General features: G+C 43.7%; 1 protein-coding gene across 12 annotated transcripts in view; it reads right to left on the bottom strand.

Annotated features, from left to right (window-relative positions):
• Positions 1-24,246, bottom strand: part of afdna (afadin, adherens junction formation factor a) — a 323,280-nt gene that overhangs the window by 196,148 nt on the left and 102,886 nt on the right. For all 12 annotated transcript variants that reach the window (XM_072503518.1, XM_072503546.1, XM_072503555.1 and 9 more), the window contains 2 exons: positions 19,468-19,579; positions 17,373-17,528 (listed from right to left, as the gene is read on the bottom strand). In XM_072503518.1, the coding sequence (XP_072359619.1) occupies positions 17,373-17,528; positions 19,468-19,579 (268 nt within the window). The remainder of the gene's footprint in view (positions 1-17,372; positions 17,529-19,467; positions 19,580-24,246) is intronic.

The raw sequence follows: 24,246 nt of genomic DNA, 5'->3' as shown, positions 1-24,246 counted from the left end.
AAGCAACTCACCACCATCTTCTGAAGGGCAACTAGAGATGGGCAGTAAAAGCTGGCCGACCAGCAAACTCATCTCGTAAATTAATAAAACCTTTCCCCTTAGGTGTAGATATCAATGACCAGGGGAAATAGATTTAAACTAAGGGGCAGGAGGTTGATAGATTATGGATTTATTCATAATTGGATGCATAGCTAAAGAACAAAATTATTAAAAATGCCTTGACTGTGAAAATACAGTCATTGTCTTAAATAATCAATCAACTATTGAACTCTTGTGTCTTGTCTGTGGAAATTTAGACATTCTTTCAGTGAATGTTTCATATAATGAGTAGACTATTGTATTTCAGTGCATTTAGCAACAAGAATGTTCAACTAATTAGTTACAGCAAGGTCTATGGCCAGCAGTAGCTTGAGAAACTTATTCTCATGGGGCTGCACTGTAGACACTGAATTAACTTTAATGGACACCAGTCAATCTTAAGTAATGGCCAATGTTTGATTAATAAATCAGCCTCTAAGTAACAGACATCTATTTGAACAAATCAGGAGGTCTAAGTTGAGAATTAGAAACCAGTGAGAGTAAATGAAGGGTTAGACCATAGACAAGGATTCCGGTAAAAGACCTCGTGGACGAGGTCTTCTTCCTGAATTCCTGCCTTCCCGAATCCTTGAATCATGCTATTCATTTATTTGAAAGTGATTTCTATATGCTTTTATGTTTAATGATTTCCTTTGTCCTGTATTTGACCAGCTCATGCATTGTTGATATTTTGTACTAAGTTTTGATTTAGTTCTTATACAAGTGTATTAAAGTGAATAATTAGCAATAAAGTTATATTTTCGACACCTCCAATCAACCGGACAATCGAGTCTTATTAGAAGGTAAACAAGAGTCCTGGCAGAGGTTTAAAGGGGATACAAGGAAAAATATTTTCACCCAGACTTTGGTGGGAGCCTGAAACTCGCTGCATGAAAGGCTGGTGGAGGCAGAGATCCTCATAACATTGAAGTACTTAGATGTTCACTTGCGATGCCAAGGCATACAAGACTAACCAAGTGCTGGAAAATGAGATTACAATAGTTAGGTAGTTGTTTTCGACTGGCGCAGAGGTGATGGGCAGAAGGGCCTTTTCTGTGCTGTAGGCTTTCTGTGCTGTAGACCTCAGAAGCTATTCTATACCTTCTCAATTCTGCTCATCTCAGGGCTTGCCACGGCCAGAAGTACCTAGGATACTGAAAGCTGAAAAACATCGCATCTATTGAGCCAACTCCGAATAAATGCTCAACACTTGCTGGAGCTCAATATTCATGTTGACTAATCCTGGTATCTAACCACAGAACAATACAGCATAGAAGAGGCCCTCCAGCCTATCGAGTCTACACAGACGTATGAAAAACACCTGACTTGCTTACCTAATCCACTTTGCCAACACGTGGCCCATAGCCTTGAATGTTAAGACGTGTCAAGTGCTCAGCCAGGTACATTTTAAAGCATGTGAGGCAAACCGCCTCTACCACCCTTGGCTGTGGAAGCCAACTTTCGTCAACTGAGGAAGTCTCCCTCAACCGAGGAAGTCTCCCTCAACCGTGATTTCCCACCTACAGTTGTGGACAGGGCCCTCAACAGTGTGCGGTCCATCTCCCGCGCCACTCCCTCCCAGAACAAGGAAAGAGTCTCCCTTGTTCTCACATTTCATCCCACCAGCCTCCGTATGCAAAGCATAATTCTCCGCCATTATCGCCAACTCCAGCATGATGCCACCACCAAACACATCTTCCCTTCACTCCCTCTGTCAGCATTCCGCAGAGACCATTCCCTCCGAGATAATCTAGCCCACTCCTCCACCATACCCAGTACCTCTCCCGTCACCCATGGCACTTTCCCAAAAACACTCATTCCAGGTTAAGCAGCGTTTCACTTGCATCTCTTCCAATTTGGTCTACTACATTCGCTGCTCCCAATGTGGTCTCCTCTATATCGGAGACACCAAACGCAGACTGGGTGATCGCTTTGCTGAGCATCTTCGGTCTGTGTGCATTCAGGACCCTGACCTTCCCATTGCTTGCCATTTTAACACAAGACCCTGTTCCCATGCCCACGTCTGTCCTTGGCCTGCTACCATGTTTCAGTGCAGCTCAACGCAAACTGGAGGAACAACATCTCATCTTCCAGTTAGGCACTGAACATCGAATTCAACAACTTCAGATGATCAGCTCTACCCCACCTCAACCCATTTGTTTTCATTCCATTTCATTTTAACTGTCTTTTACCATTTATTTATTTCTTAATATATATTTAATTCCACTCCCTCCCCCCCCCCCCCAATCTTATCCACCTTTTCTTCACCTGTCTCCTCTTTGCTTCCCCCTTCCCCTCCCATCTAGTTCATCCTCTGATGTTAGTTTCTCTGCTGTTTGACCTTTCACATCTTTTGTTCTCTCTGGGGACTGCCATTAGCACTCTTTCCCCATGGTTTCTGTGGCCATTAGCACCCGGCTTCCATGGCTATGACCAGTCTTTCATTCTCACTCCACAGTATAACTATTTCCCACTTTGTCTGTTAGCTTTGACAATGAGTCATCGGACTCGAAACGTTAGCTCTTTTCTCTCCCTACAGATGCCGCCAGACCTGCTGAGATTTTCCAGCATTTTCTCTTTCGCCTCTATCACCCTCCCAGGTAGTGCATTCCAGGCCACCCTCTGGGTAAATAAGTTTTTCCTCAAATCCTCCCTAAACCTCCTGCCCCCAATAGTTTCTAACTGGCATCCATTCTGGACATCAAGAGGCTTAAAGGAGACAATAAAGTAAAAAAGGAAGCTTATAACAGATACCAAAGGCTCATTGTTGCACAAGATCTAGAGTATAGAAACCGTAGAGTAAAATGTAAAGGTAAATCAGGAAAGCAGAGAGGGCATGGAAAAATACTGACAAGCAAAATCAAGGAAAATCGAAACATTTAATAAAAACATAAGAGCAAAAGGATAACTAAAGAATGAACGGGGTTTACATATGAACTAGTAGGTCATTCGGCCCATTGAGCCTGCCCTGCTATTAAATAATAAAATGGTTGATGACTGTGGCCTCAACTCCACATTCTGTCTATCCCCAATCATCTTTGACTAACATCATTAATCTATCAATCTCTTCCTCCACCATTCTCTGGGGAAGAGAGTTCGAAAGATTCATGACCCTCAGAAAAAATGTCTTCGCACCTCCATCTTAAATGGGAGACCCTCGATTTTAAACTGTGTCCTCAGTTCCCTTTTCTCCCAGAAGGGGAAACATCCTTTCAAACTCCCTCAAGATTTTACATGGTTTAACTAAATTAACCACCCAATCTTCTAAACTCCAATGGAAACAGGCCCAGCCTGTTCAATCTATCCTTGTAAGATAAACCCCCATCTCAGCTATCAGTTGAGTAAACCTTCTCTGAACTGCTTCTAACGCATTCATATCGTTTCTTTAATAAGGAGACCAAAAGTGTACATAGTACTCTAGAAGTGGGATCACCAACGTCCTAAAAAGCTGTTGCAAAAGATCCCTACTTTTTAAATCTTCCATTCCCCTTGCAAATAATTACATTCCATTTACCTTCTGAATCATTCGCTGTACCTACACATGAACTTTTGCCGATTCACATACTAGGACGCTCAGATCCCTCTGTACTGGAGTTCTTCAAATCTCTCCCCATTTAAATAATATATTGCTTTCCTATTTTCCACTCAAAGTTCACATTTTCCCACATTATATTCTATCCGGTAAATTTCTGCCAACTCAGTTATGTCCCCTTGCAGACATGAACTCTTCCCAACTTACATTCCTAACTTTGTGTCATCCAAGTTATTGATATAAATTGTAAACAGTTGGGGCCCCAGCACTAATCCAACCACCACACCACCCAAACACCAAGAGCTCTTATTTATGGAGTAATCTTTGATATGTCACCTTGTCAAATGCCTTCTGGAAATCTGAGTAACAGCACATCCAAGATGGTGCTGGAGCGTGGCGACTCTCTGCGAGCTCTCTCACATAGATCCTCTTTTTACATCTCCTATAACCATTGTTCCCAGTGGGGTTCTGCAAAGTTCGGTACTGGATTCCCATGGTTTTGGTAGGATATATTTATGATTTAGTCTCTAATGGAGGGGGTATGATTTAAAAAATTTTCAGACAATACAAAAACTAGCCAGGTGGTTGAGAAGGAAGAAAGCAGTAGACTGGAGGAACGTTACAATGAGCTGATTAGGTGGACATAACAATGGCAAATGGAGTTCAATCCAGAGAAGTGCAAGGTGGCACATTTGGGAAAGGCAAGCAAAACAAAGGAATACACAATAAATGGTAGACTACCAAGTAGTGTAGAGGAACATAGGGAGCTTGAGATGCATATCCACAGATCCCTGAAGGTGGCTGGACAGGTACATGGAGTGGTCAAGCAGGCTTACAGGATACTGGTCTTTATAAGTTGAGACATGGAATACAAGAGCTGTGAAGTAATGTTGGAACTCTAGAAAACGCTGTTAGGCCATAGCTGGATTACTGCTCGAATTTATAGTCACTGCACTAGAGGAAAGATGTGACTGCACTGGAGAGGCTGCCTGGACTGGAGAATTTTAGTTGTTTTCTGTAGAATTGAGGTGTTGGAGGGGATGCCTAATTGAAGAGTATAAAATAATGATGGATCTAGAGAAGATTGGATGGGAAAACCTTGTTCCCTTTGCTTGAGGGGTCCATAAATGAGCGTTTCTCCATTTTGTAGCTGCCAACAAGCAAGCAACAGGACTGTATGAAGAACTGAAGATGGATTATTTTGTAATAAGGAAGAGAAGGCCAGAGACACAAACAGGCCAGGATCTCACAACTGAATCTGCTGAAAGAGCTTCTCAGGAGAGTTGACTTCAGAACAAAGCAGTGCTGGTGTGAGCTGTATCCAGAGCTCCAGGGCTTCTGGTGAACAAACAATTAAGAAGAAACCGAAATCAGGAACAAAGCAGTATAAAGATGATTTCTTGAGGTATGGCTTTAATTGTGCCAATGCACATCAGGATGCAAAGCAGTGTGTGTTATATGCAGGGAAGTACTGGCAAATGAAAGTTTAAAAGCCTTAAATCTTCAAAGGCATGGCAAATTCCAGGACAAACTTCTTGATTTTTTTTCCAAAGGATGCAGCGAGAACTTAAATCAGCGAAGTCCTTCGCAGAAATGTAACATTCAATGACCAAGCAAGTGAGGTTGTGAGGACCAAGCAGGCTCACATGCCGCATTAAAGTAAGCAATAATGGTGTGTCACAAAGGTCGGCCAGCGTGGGTCTCTCGGCCAGCATGAGTTGTGAATGTCGGCCATCGTGGGTCCCAAAGGCCCGTTGGTTGGTAAAAGTGGGTCCCGGGAAAAAAAGTTTGGAAAACACTGCTGTAGATCAATGTGTACAAGTCGATCAATGTGTACAAGTCAACCACTGAAGTCCAAAAAAATCCTTCCAAAAATACGGCTCGACTTGGACACCAAGTATAAAATGCAAACTGCTGGTGTAAGTGATCATCATTACGAAATATGAAAAATTGATGATTAATATTAATGTGGTATTTGTTAAATTAATTGTACAAAAATATTTTTGATCACAATCAAAAAATTTTAAGCCATTAATTTCATCCGACGCAACGATTTAATCAAATCCATTCTGAATCACTGACTATGACACCTTAGATCTAATATGCTGCTTTCACTTTCAGAATCATCCTCCGAAATAAATCAGCTTCCTCTCCATCGACTGAATTGGACATTCTGCATTTTCTGAACGATCTAAAGATACTTGGTGCGCTAACAGTATAACAAGATTTGGTAGATTAAAAACACACAGATTGCCAGTTTGAAATTTCTTTCTCCTTCAACTATCCACCTGTTCCATTTGGTGCGAACTGAATTCTCAAATGGCTTGAGACAGAGTTAAAGGTTGAACAATGCATGTTAGGCACCCTGATATAATTAGTGTTATTTCTTCACAGGCACTTTTTAATGATTGTTTGGGATCTGAACATGTCCCACACTAATAAGCTGTCTTCTTTGCATGCCATCACAGTTTAGTTGCTGGGCACATCAAAATTGATGGGTGTTTCATCCACATTTCTGATCTTTCTTAATGGGTAGTTGAGTTTTGGCACTCTGATGAAAAATCATTGAACACTGGTAAATTCAGCAGAGAGTTTTGGTAGTCTCAGAGGAATCTTGGCCTTCAGCCATAACAATAGATTGTCTCATTCCATAAGCACTACAACTGTCCAGTTTGCTGGATTCAGCGACTGATTTGGCCCACAAGTGACATATAAAGTTTTACATTTCCAGTGAAGATGTAACCATTCTGATGATTTGAAGGGACCCATTCCAATAAAATGTTTTCAAGATCAGACCAGTGACAGGCCCCTGATCAGATGGCATATTTGCTCTTGAGAATCTTCTTCAGGGCAGATTTCCCCCTCCTCCATTCTTGTACCAATTTTTCACTAACACCAAATTACCTTGCTACAGCAGTGATTTAACAAGTTAGCAAACGTTACTATTTTTAGTTGAAAAGTGCACCGTATTTCAATTTCTGAAAGTCACTCGCCATTCTATGTGCTGCCTGCTCTGTGGGAACGTCTTAAACACTGTGCACCTTCCTCGCAACACAGCTCATATCACCGGTTTGATCCAATTGCTGACTTAATGTAGAGTAAAACATGTATTTCTGGGGTGAAAAGTCAATACAGCATTTTGTAGATGGAAAAGGAGGTGGATTTAAATGCCACGTATATGGTTATGAAATCCACTCATTTTGCATCTGTGTGCCATGTAATCTTGCAATCTGTGGCGATTGTAACATTCAAGGTACAGGATGTTCCACTGCTTTTGTTCCCACCTTGTAACATGAGTGGGATCCTCTTGGAACGTTTTGATAGGTCACTAGATCTGTTCACGAGTCAGTGAACAGATAGTTTGGGTCAGTCATCAAGTATCCAAGGTGAGGGGCATAGACAAAGGTGACAGAAACAAGTCCCAGCTAAGTTAAAAGAAATGGGCAGAGAAGCAGGCTCCAATTAGACAACAGCTGCAGGGTGCAGACTAGGTGAAGTGGATGTAAGAGAAGCTAGAAGGTCCTCAAAGTCAACCAAAGGTTGGTTAGTCTGTGCTGTGGATCACTGGGGCAAAGGTGCCTCTTTTGGAGCAGTGGTGTTTTGCAGTTGAAGATCTGAAATTGTGCTTTTAATTTGATGCTTTAGTGTACCACGAAATCCAGGGGCACGGAATCTCGGAAAGCGAGATTGAAGCCCTGCGAGGTAGACCGCTGTTGAAGCCGGCTGAGTAGGTGCAACGTTTGGAGCGAATACCTGGCCAAATCTTTGAATGTGAAGTTTGAAAACCCTCATGAGAAAGGGAAAGTTTCAGTAAAACGGTTAGCTCACAATGTGACAAATATCCGGGTGGTGGTTGAGAAATCCATGGAATTAGGTTTGGTCACATTTGGAATTTATTCTAGTGTGGCGTGTTCACAATTTACCTGTCAATTCACACGTACCTCACACTTACCCAGCATGCTAAGAGTACAAGAAAGATATTGTAAATTGTTTTACCTTTTTGAATTTGCATTGTAAAGTTTATGAAAAAAATTAAAAAAGTCATGACTTGTTTTAAGTTTCCCAATAGTAAAATGTCAGTCTCATCTCAATGGAAACAGAAATGAAATTTAGAAGATTGTGCAAAAGTCAAATCTTTTAAAATTCATTTCTGCAACATGGGTTTATTTCATTTGGCCTGGGACAGTTAGTCTCAAAGCATGTAGTTACATCTACTGGTTCTATGGAGATGAAAAATTTATAAAGTATTAATTAAGTAACCAGACTGCTCAGCATTGCCAAAGATTGGATTGTTGCTCCAATAAAGCTGATGTGAAGGAAGACAAAAGGCATTTTGGTATGAAGGAATTTTTAAGTTACATGATTAAAATTGGCGAATCCCTGACAAATAGCGGTATACAGGAACAGTAATGCTTCTAATTGATGCAATCAAAAAATTAACTGAACCATGGAGAATTATGCAGGTTCCAGTTGAAAGTGAACAAAATCAATGGTTTTCCCAGTGTATGGTTTGCTTTAATCGTTATTTTTAAAAAAAAATTAAATGTTCCTTTGCACTTACCCTGCAACTTAAAAATATATACCAAAACAATTGTCAATTAAAATTTGGATATTTTTGTTATAACAATGCTTTTGACTATACAAGCCTAATTATTCCTCTTTTAATTATTTTCTGCCGATGTTCTCTTTAAGGCACTGAGATGCTTTGTTCAGGTAACTTTCTAGGTATACTGTCCATAGTTCAGTACCGTACCAATGTTGTCAATATTCATGGACAAGCTTAGATACAAGTGGACAATTATATTAGAACAAATGCAGCAATGTCATCCTGTCAAAGATCAAATTAACCATTATAAGCCAGGCAAATATTACTGATCTTTCTGGTTCAGGTACTCACTAGCTTGAACTGAGCCAAAATGCTCAAACTAATCAAATGCATTAATGTATGATTCAATTTACATGCTAAAATTGCCATCAGAAATAACCTTTTTATTAAGGAAACATTCTGAAATGGTGAAGACCAAGAAATCCATTTAAGCTGAATATCTGACATAGGTCATGTAAAGCCGTTTTTTTTCGACTGTGCACAAAGTGTGACTTTAAGTGACTTTTATGCATTTATCTTCAGGTGGCCAAACAGTTGGAGTAAGCAACATGGTTACTTCTCCCTGGGGGTTGGGACACATACGCATGACCCAGGTGAAGGCAGATCAGCAGGATTAAAAAGATGCAGATCGTGCAACGGGCTGGAAATAGAAAATGGTGGAGCTGTGAATCTGAAGCGGGTGCAGACATGCATTCTTCCATTTTAAAACAAGCTCCACACATTTCAGTGAAAATCAGATCACTAGATATCCTGCAATCTGGATAGCAAGGTATCTCAATCCTGGTGATTAGGCACCCAACTATACTTTCTAATCTTCCAAAATTGTTATAACAATAGTAACACACCAATCAACCCTGGGAAGGGAAAGGTAGAAAGACCAAGAAGCTATGAGAAAAGTTTAGAAAATCATGATCTTTTAAGAAAGTTTAACCTTGAACTACATCTTTGCTTCCTCAAAATAGAATACCCCAATGGGCACTATGAATCATTTTCATTGGAGAGAAGAGACTAGGCAATGTAAAAGGGAGTAAAACAAAACATTTTCAAAATAAGGAAAACCCCATGTGAAACATTAAAATGTAACTGATTAGTACAATAACTTGCGTAATCAAAACAGAAAAATGCTGGGTTAACTCAGCAGGTCTGGCAGCATTTGTGGAGAGAGAGACATTTGGCGTCGAGTCCATTGACCTTTCTACAAAACTGAAACGAGATAGAAGAATTATGAATGGGAGGGGGTGGGGCAAAGTAGAAAATCAGTGATCGGTTGGAGCAAAGGAGAGATTGACAAAGATGTCATGGGCATGAGACAAAGGGGCTGTAAACAGTACCATTAGGGACTGAAGAGTGTTAATAATAGCAGAATGTGTTAAAGGGAAAATAAAGGTCAGTGCTCAATGGGGACAAAACTGAACAAGGGACAGTGGCCATGTGGGGCAGGAGTGGATAATTGGGACAAGCCAGGGAAACTGAACACAGAAAATAAAAAGGGGGTGTTGTGGTGGAGGAAAACATTGACAGCCAAGTTGAACTCAATGTTGAGTCCAGAAGGCTGTATGTAACATGTCCATGATTGGTGTGAACTTGTAACGGTTCTCTTTGTTGAAAATTTTGATGAAATTATGCCTCTTCCCGAGAGACATTCTTAGTGTTTTAATGTGAATTTAAAATTATATTGTAATGACACCAAAATAAAGGCCTTCAAGTGTACGAATGCAACTTGGCCTTGTTTAAACTTAAGACTCCAGAGTGCTATTTAGTCACAACTTGATTGCAATGTAACCTCTCAAATCCGGAACTCTTGTAATCCAGAAACACTTTGTCCAAAGTACCTCGGAGCACATGAGCAACTCCAGACTGATCAAATATGGCACTGCAACAGAGTTTAACATTATGGCCCTAATGGTTGTTAAAGTAATTAAGTATAACAACTTTATTTTGCCTTTGTCAAGTACAAGTGCCTCCAACATATCCAAGAAGAGATATGGAGATAGAAGAAGAGAATGCAGTAAAGGAGGTATGTTTAAAGGGTGTTTTAAGGCAAGTGCACCCATGTGCACACAAATGGTGGAGTAGGTCAAGCAGCCGAACGGCTCCTAATTCGTATATTCACATGAGAAATCTGGAAGCCATTTTCTCATGCCCAACGAAATCCATAACTCAAACACAGCAATATCTAAAGTCTAAAACCTAGACATCAAGGTGGAAGGAGCAGACAACTGAATCTGAAGCATCACAGCCTGGTATGGCAACTGCTCAGCCCAAGACCGTAAGAAACTAGAGTTGTGAACACAGTCCAGTCTATCACGCGAATCTGCCTCCCATACATTGACACGGTCTACACCTCCCGCTGCCTTGGGAAAGTGGGCAGCATAATCAAAGACCCCCGTACCTGGGTTATTCTTTCTTCCAACCTCTTCCATCGGGCAGGAGGTACAGAAGTCTGAGGGCACGCACTAACAGATTCAAAAACAGCTTCTTCCCCGCTGTCACGACTCCTGAATGACCCTCTTATGGACTGAATTGATCTCTCCACGCTTGTTCTCTACTGAGTAGTGCTACATGTATGCTTCACCCGATGCCGGTGTCTATGGATTTACTTGTGTATCTATTGTATGTCCTATTTTTTTCATGGATGAAACAATCTGTCTGGAGTCTACGCATAACAATATTTTTCACTGAACCTCGGTACACATGACAACAAACCCATATCCAAATTTAATAAATTAGGCAATGGCAATGTTATTTCCGCAAGCCGAGAAATTGTGCAGAACATGCATCTCAGGCAAAGAGTGCTCTGTTGACTAAGCCTGCGAATGGCTTAAGGCATAGGCATGAGGAATAAACACAGTTATAAAGACTGTAAAGAATGAATTTATGCCCATTAAAGATCAAAATCTTAATGCGGACTTCAACATTACTAGCCTCTCAATGTTGGAGCAAAATATCAGTTTTGAACGTTATGGAGAATAAATGATAAGAGTTTGTTGAAGAAGGACGAGAGAAGGCTCCTCTGGACTATTAACTGTTGGGCTGAACAGCCTGGTTTGTATTCTATGGTAACTAAAATGTTCCCTGGATATTCTGCAACCACCTCCAGTTTAAGGAATCAAATTTAGGTTTACAAGTTCAAACATTCAACAACATCACAATGATACAGTACGGAAGGAAAGCATTCAACCCATAGTGGCTCTCTTTGACGACCCACGCAATTAGTTCCATTATTTTTACTATGTAATTCTTTCACCTTCAAGGGCATATTCCATTCCCCAAGTTATTGCTGAATGTACTTCCACGACTCTTTTAGGCTATGCATTCCAGGTCATAACTCGGTGTGTTTAAAGGAATTCTCAGCTCACTTTTGCTTCTTTTGTCAATTACCTTAAATTTCTACACTCTGGTTACCAATCCCTCTGCTCAGAGAAAAGGTTCTCCCTTTATTCTACTAAACTACTTATGATTTTGCACACTGTTTACATTTCTCCTTAGTTCCGCCCCAAGGACAAATTCAATTTATCTGAAATCCTGTATTCTTGGTACCATTCTGGCAACTTTCCTCTTTAAAGACTGGATATCCTTCCTAAAATGTGGGGCAGAGAACTGAACATAATACTCGAGTTGGACCTAACCAGTGTTTATAAAAGGTTCAACATAACCAACTTTTGCACTCCTATCATGACAATGGATCATAGACCCAAATTACTTATACATATTGAACTTTTAATAAGACATGTGCTTTTAAAAAAGGACATACAAAACTGGCTGAGGCTGTAAAGGAACCACAAACAGAAAGATTACACTTGACAAACTATCTAGAGAGAACAGAATGTCACACCTTTTTCAGAGAGACACTTCAGAGGAAGAGATGCAATGCAATGCAAAAACTGAATAGTAATCTCCTGTGGCTGCAGAGATAACGAAAGCCAATACCACAGCAGAAACCATATATCCCAGACTGTGGACATAATGGGAGTTGAAGGAAAGCAGTAGTATGATGCCCGACCAGACCCCAACAGTGGCTAGGATACTGGGCAGAAACCCCTATATTTTATTTCAATTTTGTTGAAGGACTATGAAGAAAAAATACCTCACTTCAAGCGTGATTTCAAGCAAAATAGGGTTACGGTATATCAAAAACAAAAAAAAATCCTTATCACCCAAGAAAATAGCTTACACCCTTTAAACAATGCTAAACAATAGTAACACAACACTTAACTCCTATTTTTATTTTCACTCAAACAACAAAACCTTCTCAGATCCCATTCCACTTTTAAATTAAGTTAGTACTGAGGAATGCGTGTATTATAGAGATGTCTTGAATACTGCACTTTGATAAAGAGATCTTTTGAGACTGCTTTAAAGAAAAAGACCTGACACCTGTCAGAATAGTGCAGAATCAATAGCTGTATTTCTTCAGAAAGCTTCTCAGCTCACCATCCAGCATAAAATTGAAACTCTGAAAAGCCAACACCGTCTGTTTCAACGCCTGGCTCCTCCCATTAACTACATTATCTTGCTAAGCTAAACACAATGTCTCTAATTAACTACTCTGCAGGGAACCCTCTTAATATAAATAAAAGTTCACTAGTCTCAACTTTTCCGGTGTTTTAATTGCACCTCTAGCTCCAAAAAGCCCAACTGTCTTGCAAACCAGGACTTTTAAAAACAGTACAGCAGCAGTTATAAACACACTAACCCAGGCTTTTAACCTTTACTGCATTGAATACATATAATACAATCTATCTGAAATTCTTGTATTCATCACAGTAGTTTCTAGGAGAAAGGAATGTTTAGCTTTGTTCACCCTTCCAGGAATAAGAAAAGGAGTTAAAAAAAAAAACCAACATCCCTCGTCTGTGCACTAATCTGACGTTCTAGTTCTACTGTGCTAGTAAATGCTGAGAAAGTCACAGATGAAGAACATTCACTAGGCAATTCAAACATTCAACATTCAAAGTTTTGCTCTGATTGCTGGAAGCAAGTCACAAGTCACAGTCGAAAAGTAGATAGGGCAGTTCCTGTCAGCTAACCTGCAGAACCAAGAATTTCTAAACCAATAGCTCAACTATCAAAGTCAGTGCTCTTGGAATCACCCAACTTAATAGCCACAATGCTTCACTATCTACTCATGGACAAACCAAAGACGGATTTGTATATCAGTAGCACAGTGGTTAGCACTGTTGCTTCACAGCGCCAGGGACCCGGGTTTGATTCCTGGCTTGGGCCACTGTGCGGAGTCTGCATGTTCTCCCCGTGCCTGCGTCGGTTTCCTCCGGGTGCTCCGGTTTCCTCCCACAAGTCCCGAAAGGCGTGCTTGTTAGGTGAATTGGACATTCGGAATTCTCCCTCAGTGTACCCGAACAGGCGCCATAGTGTGGCAACCAGGGGATTTTCCATTAACTTCATTCTAGTGTTAATGTAAGCCTAATTTGTAACAATAAAGAGTATTATTATTACACTTTTGCGAGTCTTTCGGGAATTGTGGGAGGAAACGTAGCACCCGGAGGAAATCCACGCAGAAACGGGGAGAACAAGCAGACGCCGCACAGACAATGACCAAAGCTGGGAATTGAATCTGGGACCCTGGCGCTGTGAAGCACAGTGCTAACCACTGCTACTGTCATTGTTGTAGGTTTTAACCTATTGTGCAAAACCATCAGTATTTTATGGTTTAACCATTCAACACAATAAGAAAGTTTCTCAAGGGTTCGATTGGTACTCTTGGGGAGGTCGAAAGGTTTCCGTGGCCATAAACATGGAAACCTTCAATCCTCCTAAAATTTGTTACTACCGACTTGTTCATTTTTCTTCCTTTGAGTTTTTCATCTGCAAATTTTGAAATTATTTCACACCTACCCAAGAAAACGTTAACATATCAAAGAGAGCAGCTCTAATACCATCGCTACTCCCTTCTCGCGATATTGCATTATTTTCTTTAAAGCAAATGCAATCAATGTACACATTTAGAACTTCAGCCACGGCCTGTGCTTCAACAGGATCTCCTTTTTGGTCCTATTCAGTTCCACTGTTATTTTAACTTTTTATTATTTAGATGTTTATAAAAGACTTGTTTATAGTAGACATTTGGTCTCTTTTTTATGCTAACCACTAATCTCATACTCTCACTTTACCCCTATTTTCTTTTGCAGGTGTCCAATGTACTACATTTGGCTGAGTTCTGTACTGATATTAGTTTCACTTTAATCTTTATATATTTTGATTCATTCAAAAAATTATATATTTGGATGTATTCCTTTCCCCCTTGAGGGAATGGGTCTTGTCTGTGCCCAAACTGCCTTCTCTTTAAAGGCCTCCCATTGCTCATTTATGGTTTTACCTGTTAATCTTTGTTGCTAATTCACCTGAATGGATCGTTTTGGTCTCTATGTCAGCAGAACAACATTTTGCAACCTCAAAGCTATATGCTTAAGAAGACGTATGGTATGTTGGCTTTCATTAACAGGGGGATTGAGTTTAAGAGTCGCAAGGTTTTGTTGCAGCTTTATAAAACCGTGGTTCGACCACACTTGGAATAGTGTGTCCAGTTCTGGTCGCCTCATTATAGGAAGGATGTGGATACATACATATACATAGAAGATAGGAGCAGGAGGAGGCCTTTTGGCCCTTCGAGCCTGCTCCGCCATTCATCACGATCATGGCTGATCATCCAACTCAATAGCCTAATCCTGCTTTCTCCCCATAGCCTTGGTTGCTTTGGAGAGGGTGCAGAGATTTACCAGGATGCTGCCTGGACTGGAGGGCATGTCTTAAGAAGAAAGCTTGAGGGAGCTAGGGAAGAAGGAACAGAGGTGACTTGATAGAGGTGTACAAGGTGATGAGAGGCATGGATAGAGTAGATAGCCAGACTTTTCCCCAGGGAGGAAATGGCTGTCACTAGGGGACATAATTTTAAGGTGATTGGAGGTAAGTATAGGGGAGATGTCAGAGGTAGGTTCTTTACACAAAGTGGTGGATGCGTGGAATGCACTGCCAGCGGAGGTGGTGGAGTCAGAGTCATTAGGGACATTTAAGCGACTCTTGGATAGGCACATGGACAGCAGTAAATTGAAGGGGTGTAGGTTAGGTTGATCTTAGATTAGGATAAATGGTCGGCACAACATCATGGGCCGAAGGGCCTGTATTGTTCTATGTTCTATATGCAGTATAAAAGAGCACAATTTTTCTTGTTCGATTTTCTGGCAGATTTTTGATCAGTGTTGGTACCTTAGGCCCCCACGAAACCTAAACAGTTTGTGTAACTGAGATAAATTAACAGAAGGCTTCATGCTCATTGACTGATCTAATCTATACTTGAAGAATAGAAGACTGTGTCCTAAACTTCAGTGAAGATAGCTTCTTAGGCTTCATATGAAAAAGGAGTAGGACACCAGATTCTGTGACATTTGTATGACCACACTCTGTACAGATTCCCAGACGTTAGACTTCGACTGCATTCCTACGGCACATGAAAAATATAGAATTATGGCTACACAGCTAAAACCATACAAAGAAAATGGGATGTGGTGGGAAGGATAGAATCATCTCAAGTATTTCTCTCTTTCATATTGTATTCCTGCCTTTTGCTAGAGTGTCAATTTTTATATAGTCTTCACTATATTAGTTTGTGACTTGTACTCACCAATGCTAACTTGAAGTGTTAAGTTAGTTTAGAGTGATCATCATGCTGCTGAAAGAGTTTGTCACCTTCTCGGGCTACAAACTCAACATGAGCAAAAGCAAGATCTTCCCGGTACACCCACAAATAGGTGGGGCAGCACTAACGGGACTGCCGATTAAACAAGCCCGACACAAACTCCGCTACCTGGGATCCAAATAGCCCATGACTGGAAAGGGATCCACAAATGGAACCTCACCAGTCTGACAGAGGAAGTAAAAAAGGACCTGCAAAGATGGAACACACTCCCACTCTCCCTCGCGGGGAGAGTCCAGACGATCAAAATGAACGCGCTGCCCAGGTACCTCTTCCCATTCAGATCCATCCCGATCTATATCCCCAAGGCCTTTTTCAAAGCAGTAGACAAATTAATCATGGCGTTCGTCGTGGGGACTCTGGAGCGAAGCACTGCATAGTCAACTCCACCTCCACGTGCGCAAGGCTCAGCCTGACGCAACTAAAAGTGGTACATAGAGCCCACTTAACAAGAACCTGTATGAGTAGGTTCTTCCTGGAGTTGGAGGATAGATGTGAGCGGTGCCAAGGAGGCCCGACCAACCACGTCCATATGTTCTGGTCGTGCCCCAGACTTGTGGAGTACTGGACAGCCTTCTTCGAGGCAATGTCCTCAGTGGTGGGGGTGAGGGTGGAGCCATGCCCGAAAGTGGCGGTCTTCGGGGTTTCAGACCAGCCAGATCTATCCCTGGGGAGGAGGGCAGACGCCCTTACCTTTGCCTCCCTGATCACCTGCCGTAGAATCCTGTTCGGCTGGCGGTCAGCAGCACCACCCAAAGCTGCAGACGGGCTGTCCAACCTCTCGGAATCTCTCCAAATGGAGAAAATCAAATTCGCCATCCGAGGGTCAGACAACGGCTTCCACAGAACGAGGGAGCCATTCACCCAATTGTTCCGGGACCTGTTTGTGGCCAACGAGCAAGCAGAAGAATAGCCAGGTAGCCAAGAACCTCTCGTGTTGTTACTGTTTTTCTTTCTTTTCTCCTCTCCCTTTGTGATTTGTGTGTGTGTGCCCTTATATATATATATATATATATCATATCCTGTGTACATAATGGCAAATATACTTTGTTCAAAAATCCAATAAAAAACATTGATTAAAAAAAAGTTAGTTTAGAGTGGCTATGATAGGCATTTCATAGGTAGGTAGATTCACAACAATACAAATGTTGCAATGATCATATCTTTGAATCACTATCTCCTGTAATACAAAGTTCTAACTATATTAATACAAGAGCGATCAAGTTTTACAAAAATTTGCCACTGGTGAACCAAAGACCTCAGTTTCTTTAACTGAATGCAGCAGTTTTAAATTAGACCAAAGGAAATTTTTTCTATTTGGCACAAATTAAACTGTATTAGAAACACAGTATAACAGCGCAGACCTTTAGAGAAGGCAAAGGAAACTCTTCAACTGTTTCCAGTTAGCAATACAATGAAACCTTTTATATTAGTGCAACACTTACCAGGACTCAGTTCAACAAGGTATGGCAGCTTTTCAGGAGGCAATGACGAACCATAGCTTGAATTATCATTCCTTTCTTTTCCTTTTGAAAACCTTCCATCTTGTTTCTTTGGGATATAGTCAGATGGTTGTTTCTTTAACTGAAACACTAAAGTACCTACATACAAAATTAAGTAAAGGAAAAGATTGATCATTGGTCAAGTCACAGCTGGAATATCATGTACAGTCTTGGTGAGAAAAAAGGTAGCCATTGAGGAATATATTATAGAATCCCTACAGTGCAGAATTGGCTATTTGCCACGTCGCACCTGCACCAACCCTCCAAAAGAGCACCTTATCTAGGCCCACACACCTGCCCCATCACTGTAACCTCACCTAACATTTTGGACAATTTAGTGTAACCAATCCACCTAATCTGCACATCTATGGACTATGGGGAGGAAACCAGAGAACCCGGAGGAAACCCACGTAAACACAGAACATCCAAACTGCACACAGACAGTCCCCCAAGGTTGGAATCAAACCTAGGTCCCAGACGCTGAGGCGCAGCAGTGCTAACCACTGTGCTACCATGCTGCCCATATCTGCATAAATTGTTGAAGGTGGCAGGCAAGCTTCAGAAAATAAGTTAAGGACTACAGGATTCTAGGCTTTGTAAATAGAGGCATTTTGTACAAGAGGGAGAAACGGTTATGATCAACTTTTACAAAACACTGGTTCAGCCTCAACGGCAGTGTCCCCAATTCTGGCACAACACTTCAGCAGGGATATCAAAGCATCAGAAAGGGTGCAGAAAAGATTCAGGAAAATGATTCCAGGGACGAGGGACTTCTGTTATATGGCTAGATTAGAGAAGCTGTACTCTTCGAGAAAATGTTGATGGAGTTTTGATAGAAGTGTTCAAAATCATGAGGGGTCGGACAGGGAGAAGCTGTTTCTCTTCACAAAATATTCAGGAACAGGGATATCTGAGCAAGGAGAAGTAGGCATTCGGTCCCTCACACCTACTCCACCTTAGAAGATCTGTTGAATTCCTACAATGCAGGAGGCCGCCATTCAGTCCATTAAGTCTGCACCCAACCCTCTGAAAGAGCACCCTAACTAGGCCCATTCCCCCGCCCATCCCTGTGACAGACAAGGAGTGTGCACCTGAACGACAAAGTCTGTGGGTGTGTATGCGCGAGCAGTAAAACTGTGTGCATGAGCAAGAGAGTCCCAAGAACAAGTGTGTGCATACATGTGCAAAACAAATTGCATGTGTGCACACCGTGTGACACTGCACGCGTGCTGTGACAAAGAATGTGAAAGCACATGTGAGCATTGTGTGCATGTGAGACAAAGATAATCAGGCAATGGTACCATTGTAGAATCATGGAGTTGATGTTTATTTACATGTTTATTTTTTTATTAATTATATTTTTTTCTAATTAAGGGCAATTTAGCGTGGCCAATCTACCTAACCTGCTTATCTTTGGGTCGTGGAGGTGAAACCCACGCAGACACGGGGAGAATGTGCAAACTCAACATGGACAATAACTCAGGGCCGGGATTTGAACCCAGGTCCTCAGCGCCGTACAGCAATGCTAACCACTGTGTCACGTGCCGCCCTGCTTTACATGTTTATAATGACAAGGGGATTCTCAGTACCACTGTTTGCCTTTCCTGGAGGTGGTAAAGAGTCACCTTCTTGAACCTCTGCTATCCTTTTCGTGTAGATGCACCTACAATGTTAAGAGTTACAGGATTTTGACCCAGCAACGATGGAACAGCAATATATTTCCAAGTCGCATTGTGTGAATTGGAGATGGTGTTTCTATGTGCCTACTGCTCTTGTCCTAGGTGGCAGAGGCATATGTTCGAGTTAGAATGTCAAAAAATGAGTTATATCTCGCAGAAGCATCTGTTCAAGATCAGTAATCAGTAAATTTCCTGAACATTCTATTTAGACAGGCAAATATTCACTTTGCATTCTCCTAACATACTTAAAGTGTTCACCTATCTATCCGTGTTGCTATTATTGGCATGGTAAAAGCAAGATGGTGCAATTCGCACTCTTTCGATACAAATATATACATGGAAGAGATATGACTGCTCACCTTTGTCACTTGGCCAGTCTCTGAAAATCTGGAGTGGGCATTCATCGTCATCAAGTAGAGTCTCTCTTGCACCTTTATCATCAGAATGTTGTGCACCAGGTGGTAATACTACCTATTTAAGATATAAACAAACCGAAAAATCAACTTCTCCAGTTGGCATTCAATTTAACAAGAGTCCAAAAATTTGCGCTCTCCAACTTTAAATTTCAGAATGTGCACTCAGCACTTGAGAAAGCGAAAGAGGGGACTTCCGGTTGCGGCGATGCCTTGCTAGCCGCACGTTTCGGCGGCTCCAGCTCCGACAGACCTTCGGGCTCTTTTAAGTGTGGGGTGAGTGAGTAGGGAGTCCCCCCCCAACGAAGGAGGAAAATATCGGCGGCGGCTGCAGCGCGAGGAATCGTCGATGAAAGGGACAGAAAGGGAGAAGGCACAAGATGGCGGCGGAGAAAGCTCAGGCGACATGGGGGCCCGAGCAAGACGAATTTTTGAGACGGTGTGTGGAGCTACTAAAGAGGGAGGTGCTGACCCCGATGCTACAGGCAATTGAGGGGCTCAAGGAGGCACAAAGGACCCAGGAGACAGAGCTCCGCGTGGTGGAGCAGAAGGTGACGGATAATGAGGACGAGATCCTGGGCCTGGCGGTCAAAACACAGACGCATGAGGCACTCCATAAAAAGTGTATTGAAAGGATCGAGGCCCTAGAAAACAGAGCGCGAAGGAAGAACCTTCGGATACTGGGTCTCCCTGAGGGTGTGGAAGGAGTGGACTGTGGAGCTTATGCAAGTACGATGCTAAGCTCACTGATGGGTGCTGAGGCCCCTGCGGGCCCCTTGGAGGTGGAGTGGGCACATCGGATCCCGGCGAGAAGACCAAAAGCGGGAGAACCACCCAGGGCGACAATCGTGCGATTTCACCGCCTTAAAGATAGAGAAGAGGTCCTGAGATGGGCTAAAAAGGTGCGGAGTAGCAGATGGGAGAATGCAGTGGTACGGGTGTACCAGGATTGGAGTGCGGAGGTGGCGAGAAGGAGGGCGAGTTTTAACCGAGCCAAGGAGGTGTTACACAAAAAGGTGAAGTTCGGGATGCTGCAGCCGGCACGACTATGGGTCACGTACCAGGAGAGACACCATTATTTCGATACGGCGGAAGAAGCATGGACCTTTATTAAAGAGGAGAAATTGGATCGGAACGGAGGGACTGATACTGTAGGGAATGTTATTGCTATTGTTATAGTTGATGTAAATAGAGAAGTAAATTGGGATGGGGGGAGACACTAGGAAATGTGGGCGCCGGTGAGGGGGGAAAGAAGGGACATAGGCGGAGAATGAGGAATGGGAGGGGGAGAGGAAAGGGAGCTGCGCCGCAAGAGGCGGGTCAGATAAAGGGATGTTCCCGCGCCAGAAAGATTATGGCGGGAAGACAGGCGCAAGGGAGTTCCCCACACGGGGGGGTCAAGGAGTGAGTAGCCGCCGGGGTCAGTTGAAGTCAGCTGACTTGCGGAAGTAATATGGGGGAGCAATCACGCTAGAAAGGGATCTAGCGGGGGGGGGGGGGGGGGGGGGGGGGGGGGGGGGGAGAAACGGGACAACTGGGTTGCTGCTGCGGAAATCAAAAAAGAAATGGCTAAAGAGTGGGTGGACGGGGATGGAGTGCGACGCCTGGGGAGCGAGTGGGAGCGCGGAGGCGGGATATGGGACTGGCCTAGAGAAGGTGATGGCTAGTCGACACGGGAGGGGGGCAGGTAGCCCCCTGGTGAGGCTGATCACGTGGAACGTGAGAGGCCTGAACGGACCGATTAAAAGGGCCCGAGTGCTCGCGCATTTGAAAGGGCTGAGGGCAGACGTGGCTATGCTCCAAGAGACGCACCTGAAGGTGGCGGACCAAGATAGGTTAAGGAAAGGATGGGTGGGACAGGTGTTCCACTCAGGACTAGATGCAAAGAATAGAGGGGTGGCCATATTGGTGGGGAAAAGGGTAGCATTTGAAGCAAAGAACATCGTAGCAGATAGCGGAGGTAGATACGTAATGGTGAGTGGCAGGCTGGAGGGAATGGAGGTCGTGTTGGTTAATGTATATGCCCCGAATTGGGACGATGCGGGATTTATGAGACGGATGCTGGGTTGTATACCGGACCTGGAGGTAGGAAACTTGATATTGGGAGGGGACTTCAATACCGTGCTGGACCCAGGGCTAGATAGATCCAGCTCAAAGACCGGAAGAAGGCTGGCAGCGGCCAAGGTGCTCAAGGGGTTTATGGACCAAATGGGGGGAGTGGATCCATGGCGATTTCTTAGACCGAGGACCAGGGAGTTCTCCTTCTTCTCCCATGTCCATAAAGTGTACTCCCGGATACATTTTTTTGTTTTGGGAAGGTCGTTGATCTCAAGGGTGGAAGAAGCTGAGTATTCAGCCATAGCGGTTTCGGACCATGCCCCACACTGGGTGGACCTGGAACTAGGAGAGGAAAGGGAGCAGAGAGCACTCTGGCGATTAGATGTGGGAGTGATGGCGGACGAGGGAGTGTGTGGAAGAGTGCGGGGGTGTATTGAGAGATACCTGGAGGTCAATGACGACGGGGAGGTCCGTGTGAGAGTGGTATGGGAAGCACTAAAAGCGGTGGTCAGAGGAGAGCTGATCTCCATTGGGGCCCACAAAGGGAAAACAGAGGCCAAGGAAAGGGAAAGATTACTGGGGGAGATTTTAAGGGTGGATAGGGAATTTGCAGAGACCCCGGAGAGGGACTGTACAGGGAGAGGAGACGACTCCAGAAGGAGTTTGACCTCCTGACCACCAGAAAGGCGGAGGTGCTGTGGAGGAAGGCACAGGGGAGGAGGTATGAATATGGGGAAAAGGTTAGTCGCCTGCTGGCTCATCAGCTGCGAAGGTGGGCAGCAGCGAGGGAGATAGGAGGAATTAGAGACGAAAAGGGAGACACGGTGCGAAGAGCAGGGAAGATAAATGAGGTGTTCAAGACCTTTTATGATGGACTGTATAGGTCCCAACCCCCAGAGGGAGAGGAGGGGATGCATCAGTTCCTGGATCAATTGAGGTTCCCGAGGGTGGAGGAGCAGGAGGTGGAAGGCCTGGGGGCACCGATTGGGGTGGACGAGGTTATTAAGGGGCTGGGGAACATGCAAGCAGGGAAGGCTCCGGGACCACACGGGTTCCCAGTGGAATTTTACAGATAATATGTGGACTTGTTGGCCCCGTTGTTGGTGAGGACGTTCAATGAGGCCAGGGAAGGAGGGACTTTACCCCCGACAATGTCGGAGGCGACGATATCGCTAATTTTGAAGAGGGATAAAGATCCGTTGCAGTGCGGGTCCTATAGACCTATTTCATTATTGAATGTGGACGGCAAATTGCTGGCAAAGGTACTGGCATCGAGGATAGAGGGTTGTGTCTCGGGGGTGGTGCACGAAGACCAGACAGGGTTCGTAAAAGGGAGACAACTGAATGTTAACGTGCGACGACTATTAGGGGTGATAATGATGCCCCCAGTGGAGGGGGAGGCAGAGATAGTGGCGGCAATGGATGCAGAGAAGGCATTTGATAGGGTGGAGTGGGAGTATTTATGGGAGGTGTTAAGGAGGTTTGGGTTCGGGAACGGGTTTATTAGCTGGGTCAAACTTCTTTATGGGGCCCCAACGGCAAGTGTAGTCACGGGTCGGCAAAGATCGGAGTATTTCCGATTACGTAGGGGAACAAGACAGGGATGTCCACTGTCTCCACTGTTGTTCGCGTTGGCAATTGAACCTCTGGCCATGGCGTTGAGAGACTCCAGGAAATGGAGAGGGGTGATTAGAGGGGGAGAAGAACACCGAGTCTCGCTATACGCGGATGACCTACTGTTGTATGTGTCGGACCCAGCGGGGGGGATGATAGAGGTTATGCGGATGTTGAGGGAGTTCGGAGATTTCTCGGGATATAGGCTCAACATGGGGAAGAGTGAACTATTTGTGATACACCCAGGGGACCAGAGTAGAGAGATAGAAGGCCTGCCTCTAAGGAAAGTGGAAAGAAACTTCCGATACCTGGGGATTCAGATCGCTAGGAGCTGGGGAACCTTGCACAGACTTAATCTGACACGATTGGTAGAACAAATGGAGGAGGACTTCAAGAGGTGGGACATGCAGCCTCTGTCGTTGACGGGCAGAGTGCAGGCAATTAAGATGATGGTCCTCCCGAGGTTCTTATCTGTATTTCAATGTCTCCCTATACTAATCACTGAGACCTTTTTCAAAAAAAATAGACAGCAGCATCACGAGCTTCGTGTGGGCAGGGAAAGTCCCGAGGGTAAGGAGGGGGTTCCTACAACGTAGCAGGGACAGAGGAGGATTGGCGCTCCCGAATTTGGGCGACTACTATTGGGCCGCCAATGTGGCGATGACTCGTAAATGGATGATGGAGGGAGAGGGAGCGGCGTGGAAAAGACTGGAGAGAAAGTCCTGTAAAGGGACGAGCTTAGAGGCGCTGGTGACGGCGCCGCTACCGTTCTCACCAAAGAGTTTACCACGAACCCGGTGGTGGCGGCAACATTGAATATCTGGGGACAATGGAGGCGACAGAGAGGTGTGCGGGGAGCCCTGGTGGGGTCCCCAATCAGGAACAACCATAGGTTTGCCCCAGGAAGAATGGATGGAGGATTTCAGAGCTGGCACCAGTTGGGAATTAGGAGGGTGGGAGATTTATTTATAGATGGGACGTTTGCAAGCTTGGGAGCATTGGAGGAAAAGTATAAGTTGCCCCGGGGAAACTTCCTTAGATATATGCAGGTGA

The sequence above is a fragment of the Scyliorhinus torazame genome, chromosome 1 (assembly GCF_047496885.1).
Source record: "Scyliorhinus torazame isolate Kashiwa2021f chromosome 1, sScyTor2.1, whole genome shotgun sequence".
In the NCBI taxonomy this organism is placed as follows: domain Eukaryota; kingdom Metazoa; phylum Chordata; class Chondrichthyes; order Carcharhiniformes; family Scyliorhinidae; genus Scyliorhinus; species Scyliorhinus torazame.
The sequence above is the reverse complement of the archived record's forward strand: the minus strand, read 5'-3'. Positions and strand labels throughout refer to the sequence as shown.